Here is an 8,714-nt window from a genome sequence, read left to right as displayed (position 1 = left end):
CTGTGTCTCTGTCTCTGTCTGTCTCTGTGTCTCTGTGTCTGTGTCTGTGTCTTTGTCTCTGTGTCTCTGTCTCTGTCTCTGTCTCTGTGTCTGTGTCTCTGTGTCTCTGTCTCTGTGTCTCTGTCTCTGTGTCTCTGTGTCTCTGTCTCTGTCTCTGTCTCTGTGTCTCTGTCTCTGTGTCTCTGTCTCTGTGTCTTTGTCTCTGTGTCTCTGTGTCTCTCTGTCTCTGTGTCTCTGTGTCTCTGTGTCTCTGTGTCTCTGTCTTGTCTCTGTTCTGTGTCTCTGTCTCTGTCTCTGTCTCTGTCTCTGTGTCTCTGTCTCTGTCTCTGTGTCTCTGTCTCTGTGTCTCTGTCTCTGTCTCTGTGTCTCTGTCTCTGTTCTGTGTCTCTTTGTCTCTGTCTCTGTCTCTGTCTCTGTGTCTCTGTCTCTGTGTCTGTGTCTGTGTCTCTGTGTCTCTGTGTCTCTGTCTCTGTGTCTTGTCTCTGTCTCTGTCTCTGTGTCTCTGTCTCTGTGTCTCTGTCTCTCTGTCTCTGTCTCTGTGTCTCTGTGTCTCTGTGTCTCTGTGTCTCTGTCTCTGTGTCTCTGTCTCTGTGTCTGTGTGTCTTTGTCTCTGTGTCTCTGTCTCTGTGTCTCTGTCTCTGTGTCTTTGTGTCTCTGTCTCTGTCTCTGTGTCTCTGTCTCTGTGTCTGTGTGTCTCTGTCTCTGTGTCTCTGTGTGTCTCTGTGTCTCTGTCTCTGTCTGTCTCTGTGTCTCTGTCTCTGTGTCTCTGTCTCTGTGTCTCTGTGTCTGTCTCTGTCTCTGTCTCTGTGTCTCTGTCTCTGTCTCTGTCTCTCTGTCTCTGTGTCTGTCTCTGTGTCTCTCTGTCTCTGTGTCTCTGTGTCTCTGTGTCTCTGTCTCTGTGTCTCTGTGTCTCTGTCTCTGTGTCTCTGTGTCTCTGTCTCTGTGTCTGTGTCTCTGTCTCTGTGTCTCTGTCTCTGTCTCTGTGTCTCTGTCTCTGTCTCTGTCTCTGTCTCTCTGTGTCTCTGTCTGTGTCTTTGTGTCTCTGTCTCTGTGTCTCTGTGTCTCTGTCTCTGTGTCTCTGTCTCTGTGTCTTCGTGTCTCTGTGTCTCTGTCTCTGTGTCTTTGTGTCTCTGTGTCTTTGTGTCTCTGTGTCTTTGTGTCTCTGTCTCGTGTCTCTGTGTCTCTGTGTCTCTGTGTCTCTGTGTCTCTGTCTCTGTGTCTCTGTCTCTGTGTGTCTCTGTGTCTCTGTGTCTCTGTCTCTGTGTCTCTGTCTCTGTGTCTCTGTCTCTGTGTCTGTGTGTCTGTGTCTCTGTGTCTCCTCTGTCTCTGTGTCTGTCTCTGTGTCTCTGTGTCTCTGTGTCTCTGTCTCTGTGTCTGTCTCTGTCTCTGTGTCTCTGTCTCTGTGTCTTGTGTCTCTGTGTCTCTGTGTCTCTGTCTCTGTCTCTGTCTCTGTGTCTCTGTCTCTGTGTCTCTGTGTCTCTGTGTCTGTCTCTGTCTCTGTCTCTGTGTCTCTGTGTCTTTGTGTCTCTCTGTGTCTCTGTGTCTCTGTCTCTGTGTCTCTGTCTCTCTGTGTCTCTGTCTCTGTCTCTGTCTCTCTGTCTCTGTCTCTGTCTGTGTCTTTGTGTCTCTGTGTCTCTGTCTCTGTGTCTCTGTCTCTGTGTCTCTGTCTCTGTGTCTCTGTGTCTTTGTGTCTCTGTGTCTCTGTCTTTGTGTCTCTGTCTCTGTGTCTCTGTGTCTTTGTCTCTGTGTCTTTGTGTCTCTGTCTCTGTCTCTGTGTCTCTGTCTCTGTCTCTGTGTCTCTGTCTCTGTTCAGATTGCTGGGCCGTTGGACCACAGTTATTTTGACTCTTTTCCTCCAGATGAAGATGAACCTCCAGACGAACTGTCAGGCTGGGACCAGGACTTCTGAAGACCCTGAACCAGGACTAAACCACCTGTAAATCAGGTCTAAACCAGGACTTTAAATGGACCATGCACCAGGACATGTTCAGACCTGGTTTAGTCCTGGTTTAGTCCTGGTTTAGTCCTGGTGTAGACCTGGTTTAGACCTGGTTTAGTCCTGGTTTAGACCTGGTTTAGACCTGGTTTAGACCTGGTTTAATCCTGGTTTAGACCTGGTTTAGACCTGGTTTAGACCGGGTTTAGACCGGGTTTAGACCTGGTTTAGACCGGGTTTAGACCGGGTTTAGACCGGGTTTAGTCCTGGTTTAGACCTGCTTTAGTCCTGGTTTAGTCCTGGTTCAGTCGGTGTTGATTCAGAAACACAGATATATTTTTATAGTGTTCTTTTATTTAACTCTGGTTAGTGTAAAATGTGGTTTAAACAGAAACTCTCTTTGTTTGTCGTTCATAATAAACGTGAACCGTGAGCTGCCCAAACGCCGCGTCGCTCTTTAATATTTATTTGATTTAAATGTTTGGTGGAGACATTTTAAATCTCCTTCTCTTTCCCACAATGCACCTCTGTCCACGAGACAATAAATAACTCCTGTTTCCTTTGACTCGACCAAATATATTTGTCAGAAACATTTACCGAAGGAAAAACAAAAACGTGTGAAGAGTTTGAAAGTGTCCGGCTGCAGTGGAGCGAGGACACCACCAGGGGTCAGCAGAGCCTCACTGAGCACAAAACGACTGCCCCAAACTCTCTGAGGAGTGAAGAAGGAAGATTTATTTACCCTTTAGATTGTGTGTGTGTGTGTGTGTTGTGTGTGTGTGTGTGTGTGTGTGTGTGTGTGTGTTGTGTGTGTGTGTGTGTGTGTGTGTGTGTGTGTGTGTGTGTGTGTGTGTGTGTGTGTGTGTGTGTGTGTGTGTGTGTGTGTGTGTGTGTGTGTGTGTGTGTGTGTGTGTGTGTGTGTGTGTGTGTGTGTGTGTGTGTGTGTGTGTGTGTGTGTGTGTGTGTGTGTGTGTGTGTGTGTTTGTGTGTGTGTGTTTGTGTGTGTGTGTATGTGTGTTGTGTGTGTGTGTTTGTGTGTGTGTGTATATGTGTGTGTGTGTGTGTGTGTGTGTGTGTGTGTGTGTGTGTGTGTGTGTGTGTGTGTGTGTGTGTGTGTGTGTGTGTGTGTGTATGTGTGTGTGTTTGTGTGTGTGTGTTGTGTGTGTGTGTATGTGTGTGTGTGTGTGTGTGTGTGTGTGTGTGTGTGTTGTGTGTGTGTGTTTGTTTGTGTGTGTGTGTGTGTGTGTGTGTGTGTGTGTGTGTGTGTGTGTGTGTGTGTGTGTGTGTGTGTGTGTGTGTGTGTGTGTGTGTGTGTGTGTGTGTGTGTGTGTGTGTGTGTGTGTGTGTGTGTGTGTGTGTGTGTGTGTGTGTGTGTGTGTGTGTGTGTGTGTGTGTGTGTGTGTGTGTGTGTGTGTGTGTGTGTTGTGTGTGTGTGTGTGTGTGTGTGTGTGTGTGTGTGTGTGTGTGTGTGTGTGTGTGTGTGTGTGTATGTGTGTGTGTGTGTGTGTGTGTGTGTGTGTGTGTGTGTGTGTGTGTGTGTGTGTGTGTGTGTGTGTGTGTGTGTGTTGTTGTGTGTGTGTGTGTGTTTGTGTGTGTGTGTTGTGTGTGTGTGTGTGTGTGTGTGTGTTTTGTGTGTGTGTTGTGTGTTGTGTGTGTGTGTGTGTGTGTGTGTGTGTGTGTGTGTGTGTGTGTGTGTGTGTGTGTGTGTGTGTGTGTGTGTGTGTGTGTGTGTGTGTGTGTGTGTGTGTGTGTGTGTGTGTGTGTGTGTGTGTGTGTGTGTGTGTGTTTGTGTGTTGCAGCTGTAAAAACACAAATCTTCTGAAACTAAATATAAAAATATAAATTTGAACAAATATGAAATAAACTTTATAAAAGAGTTTAAAGTTTGGGCCTCTCGTCTGATTGGCTGTTCTCAGTCCGATCCTCTCGTCTGATTGGCTGTTCTTTGTGGTCCATAAAATATTCGTATAAATATTTTTGTTTAAATGTTTCAGCGTCTCCGAGTCCAAAAACGCTTTACAGTTTCATACATAAAGTCCCCGAGGCCCGAGACGCCGCTCCACAGAGCCGATTCATCCTCCTGCGCGGCGGCCATTTTAGATTCGTCCGTGCGGCGGCCATCTTAGAGCGGTTTCCCACGGTCCGGTTCTGGCTCGGGTTTAGACGCTCCTCATTGGTCCAGTTCGGTGTAAATATGGTCCCATTTTAAATCCGGCTTAGGTCCAGTTTTAGGTCCAAGTTTGGTCTGGTTCTAGTCTTGGTTTTGGTCCAGTTTTAAGTCTGGATTTAATCCAGAGTTGGTCCTGGTTTGGTCAAACTTTAGATATTGATTTGTTTCTGTTTTAGATCCAGTTTTGGTCCTGTTTTAAATCCAAGATTTGGTCCATGTCCTGGAGATGTTCTGCAGATGTTCTGCAGATGTTCTGCAGATGTTCCTGCTCATCTGCAGGCACAAGTCTCCACGCTCATGTTGGGGTAGACCTTGAGGACCACGTTGGCCTGCTCGTCGAAGAACAGGATGCTGAGGGGGGACATCTTCTCGGGGACGCAGCAGGGCTCAGGGACGCCGGGGACCACGCCCACCGCCCGCACGATGCTCTGGATGGTGGCGTGATTCGACGGCTTCAGCGTCTGGAACCAGAGAACAGTCAGAACCTGCTCCTCCTGCTCCTCCACCTGCTCCTCCTGCTCCTCCACCTGCTCCACCACCTGCTCCTCCACCTGCTCCACCTGCTCCTCCACCTGCTCCTCCTGCTCCTCCACCTGCTCCACCACCTGCTCCACCACCTGCTCCTCCACCTGCTCCACCTGCTCCTCCACCTGCTCCTCCACCTGCTCCACCACCTGCTCCACCACCTGCTCCACCACCTGCTCCACCTGCTCCACCTGCTCCACCTGCTCCTCCACCTGCTCCTCCACCTGCTCCACCTGCTCCTCCTGCTCCTCCACCTGCTCCTTCCCCTTCACCTGCTCTTCCTGCTCCTCCACCTGCTCCTCTACCTGCTCCTCCTGCTCCACCACCTGCTCCTCCTGCTCCACCACCTGCTCCTCCTGCTCCTCCACCTGCTCCACCTGCTCCTCCTGCTCCTCCACCTGCTCCTCCTGCTCCTCCACCTGCTCCTCCACCTCCTTCACCTGCTCCTCCTGCTCCACCACCTGCTCCTCCTGCTCCTCCACCTGCTCCTCCTCCTCCTCCACCTGCTCCACCTGCTCCTCCTGCTCCTCCACCTGCTCCTCCTGCTCCTCCACCTGCTCCTCCACCTGCTCCTCCACCTCCTTCACCTGCTCCTCCTGCTCCACCACCTGCTCCTCCACCTGCTCCTCCTGCTCCTTCACCTGCTCCTCCACCTGCTCCTCCTCCTGCTCCTCCACCTGCTCCACCTGCTCCTCCACCTGCTCCTCCTCCTGCTCCTCCACCTGCTCCACCTGCTCCTCCACCTGCTCCTCCACCTGCTCCACCACCTGCTCCACCACCTGCTCCTCCACCTGCTCCACCTGCTCCTCCACCTGCTCCTCCTGCTCCTTCACCTGCTCCTCCACCTGCTCCTCCTCCTGCTCCTCCACCTGCTCCACCTGCTCCTCCACTCCTCCTGCTCCTCCACCTGCTCCACCTGCTCCTCCACCTGCTCCTCCACCTGCTCCACCTGCTCCACCACCTGCTCCTCCACTCCTCCTGCTCCTCCACCTGCTCCTCCACCTGCTCCACCTGCTCCTCCACCTGCTCCTCCACCTGCTCCTCCACCTGCTCTACCTTCTCTCTCTCTCTCTTCCTTCTGTGTTGTTGAGTTTGACTCTGGTCGGTGTGATTTTTGTTGGATTAGCAGAGGCATGTGAGTTATGTCCAAACACTAACAGACCATAACCTGATTCACCCACAACTATTTACACTATTTACACTATTTCACTATTACACTATTTACACTATTACACTATTTACACTCTTACACTATTTACACTATTACACTATTTACACTATTACACTATTTACACTATTTACACTATTTACACTATTTACACTATTTACACTATTTACACTATTTACACTATTACACTATTTACACTATTTACACTATTTACACTATTTACACTATTTCACTATTTACACTATTTCACTATTTACACTATTTACACTATTACACTATTTACACTATTTACACTATTTACACTATTTACACTATTTACACTATTTACACTATTACACTATTTACACTATTTACACTATTTACACTATTTACACTATTTACTATTTATTTCACATTTATTTACACTATTTACACTATTTACACTATTTACACTATTTACACTATTTACACTACTTTACACTATTTACTTTACACTATTTACACTATTTTACACTATTTACACTATTTACACTATTTACACTATTTACACTATTTACACTATTTACACTATTTACACTATTTACACTATTTACACTATTTACACTATTTACACTATTTACACTATTTACACTATTACACTATTTACACTATTTACACTATTTACACTATTTACACTATTTACACTATTACACTATTTACACTACACTTTACACTATTTACACTATTTACACTATTTATTTTACACTATTTACACTATTTACACTATTTACACTATTTACACTATTTACACTATTTACATTTCACTACTTTACACTATTTACACTATTACACTATTTACACTATTTACACTATTTACACTATTTACACTATTACACTATTACACTATTTACACTATTTACACTATTTACACTATTTACACTATTTACACTATTTACACTATTTACACTATTTACACTATTTACACTATTTACACTATTTACACTATTTACACTATTTACACTATTTACACTATTTCACTATTTACACTATTTACACTATTTACACTATTTACACTATTACACTATTTACACTATTTACACTATTTACACTATTTACACTATTTACACTATTTACACTATTTACACTATTTACACTATTTACACTATTTACACTATTTCACTATTTCACTATTTACACTATTATGGGGAAGTGGCAGGTGCCAGCACAGTAGCAGTAGAAGTAGCAGTAGTAGTAGTAGTAGTAGTAGTAGTACTCGTAGTACTCATACCTTGGCTATGGGGAAGTGGCAGGTGCCGGCGTAGTAGGAGTAGTAGTAGTAGTAGTAGTAGTAGTAGTAGTACTTGTAGTACTCGTACCTTGGCCATGGGGAAGTGGCAGGTGCCGCTGCAGTAAAAGGCGTCGTACGACTTCGGGGAGATGATCCAGTCGTTCCAGCCGATGTCGGCGAAGTCGACCTTCAGGTGTCGGCGGGCGCAGCTCCGAGGCTCCGCCCACTTCCTCCTGGCCTTCTTCAGTGTGCGCTCGTCAAACTGCAGCAGCGCCCCCTTCTGGCTGCCGCCCACCGCACTCTTTTTGTTTTTTGCCCGGCGCGGCGGCTTGGTCACGGGCGCCGCCCACTTCTGCCGTTTGTGCTTCGGTCCCGCCGGCTCCTGCCGGGGGTGCTCCTGCCGGTGGTGCTCCTGCCAGGGGCGGTCCTGCCGGGGGTAGTCCCCCTCGGGCAGCTCGTTGTTGTGCAGAGGTGACAGGAGGTTGACGGAGCGACGTCGGCGAGGGGGTGGGGCTTCGGTGGCGTTTTGAGGGGGCGTTGAGGCGTCAGGCGCCGGCAGGTGGTGGCGCTGCAGACTGTCGGGTTCGGCGATGGCGGAGTCGTTGGCGTACACCAGGACGTAGGGCGGGTGCGGCGCCTGTCTGCGAGAGCCGAGCTCCACCCCCAGTAGCAGCTGGCCACGCCCCTTTGCCCGGTTTACCACCGAGGTGATGTCCCGCCACTGCCACGCCCCCTCACGCCCCGCCCACACCTCGAAGCGCGCGTGACCCGGAGCGTGCGCGTGACCCGGAGCGTGCGCGTGACCCGGAGCGTGCGCGTGACCCGGAGCGTGCGCGTGACCCGGAGCGTGCACGTGGTCCGACTCAAAGCTCCACACGTGCAGGGGCACCTGTCGCCTGGTGTGCGGCAGGTGCCCGGTGTAGAAGTGCAGTGTCGCCGAGAGCACCGCCTCCGACAGGGTCAGAGACGTCAGGTCAAAGGTCAGCACCTGTCGACCCCCAAGAGAACCTGACAAAACAGAACAGACAGGGTCACACCTGTCACACAGACACCTGTCAGGACACACACTGACAGGGTGGGTGTGTGTATGTGTGTGTGTGTTTGTGTGTGTTTTGTGTGTGTGTGTGTGACTCACCCCAGTTCGCTTTGAAGCTGCGCACGGTGTTTCCGTCTTTAAACGCGTATCCCGCGCGCGCGTACTTGGCGTAAAGCGTGTGCATGTGTTCCGTCAGCGTGTCGGGAGCGCGCACGTGCGCCCCGCTCAGGTGCGCCCCGCTCAGGTGTTTCGCGCTGCGCTTGTTTTCCGCGCGTAGGTTCGCGCCGGATCCGCTCCACGCGCAGAACAACAACAACAGAAACTCACAGCGCGAGCCCATGGTCCACAGAGAAGAAGAAGAAGAAGAAGAGGAGGAAGAGGAGGAAGAGGAGGAGGTCCAGGTACCCACGGAGCGACCCGTCACGGAGGCGCACACACGCACATCGCGCTTTACGAGCGCGAGACACACGGTGAAGAGGTCCAGACCAGTCCGCGCGCGCGTGGAGGAACAGAGAGTCTGGAGGAGTCCTGGAGAGGTTCTGGAGGAGTCCTGGAGAGGTTCTGGAGGAGTCCTGGAGAGGTTCTGGAGGAGTCCTGGAGAGGTTCTGGAGGAGTCCTGGAGAGGTTCTGGAG

At 49.6% G+C, this 8,714-nt stretch overlaps 2 protein-coding genes across 2 annotated transcripts in view; one reads left to right on the top strand and one right to left on the bottom strand.

The window, feature by feature from the left end:
• LOC110160457 (cGMP-dependent protein kinase 2-like) overlaps positions 1-1,909 on the top strand; it is a 33,670-nt gene extending 31,761 nt beyond the window's left edge. The window contains exon 17 of the mRNA XM_055160102.1: positions 1,814-1,909. Coding sequence (XP_055016077.1) covers positions 1,814-1,909 — 96 coding nt within the window. The remainder of the gene's footprint in view (positions 1-1,813) is intronic.
• Positions 1,910-4,375: 2,466 nt separating this feature from the next.
• On the bottom strand, positions 4,376-8,421 carry LOC110160449 (growth/differentiation factor 10-like). Its single transcript, XM_020925092.2, has 3 exons — positions 8,181-8,421; positions 7,134-8,053; positions 4,376-4,567 (listed from the first exon to the last, which is right to left on the bottom strand). Exons 1-3 carry the CDS (start codon positions 8,419-8,421, stop codon positions 4,376-4,378), a joined length of 1,353 nt encoding a protein of 450 aa, XP_020780751.2.
• Between the last annotated feature and the right edge of the window lie 293 nt (positions 8,422-8,714).

This window comes from Boleophthalmus pectinirostris, unplaced genomic scaffold (genome assembly GCF_026225935.1).
Source record: "Boleophthalmus pectinirostris isolate CB_2022bp ecotype Guang Dong unplaced genomic scaffold, ASM2622593v1 HiC_scaffold_3, whole genome shotgun sequence".
In the NCBI taxonomy this organism is placed as follows: Eukaryota; Metazoa; Chordata; class Actinopteri; order Gobiiformes; family Gobiidae; genus Boleophthalmus; species Boleophthalmus pectinirostris.
Note: the sequence above shows the minus strand (reverse complement) of the source record. Positions and strands in the feature narration are given on the sequence as shown.

Coding starts and splice junctions, on each gene's coding strand:
- LOC110160449 (XM_020925092.2), bottom strand. CDS start 8,421: ATGGGCTCGCGCTGTGAGTTTCTGTTGTTGTTGTTCTGCGCGTGGAGC. Junction 8,054..8,180: donor CAGCTTCAAAGCGAACTGGG/GTGAGTCACACA, acceptor CTGTTTTGTCAG/GTTCTCTTGGGGGTCGACAG. Junction 4,568..7,133: donor GCCACTTCCCCATGGCCAAG/GTACGAGTACTA, acceptor CTCTGGTTCCAG/ACGCTGAAGCCGTCGAATCA.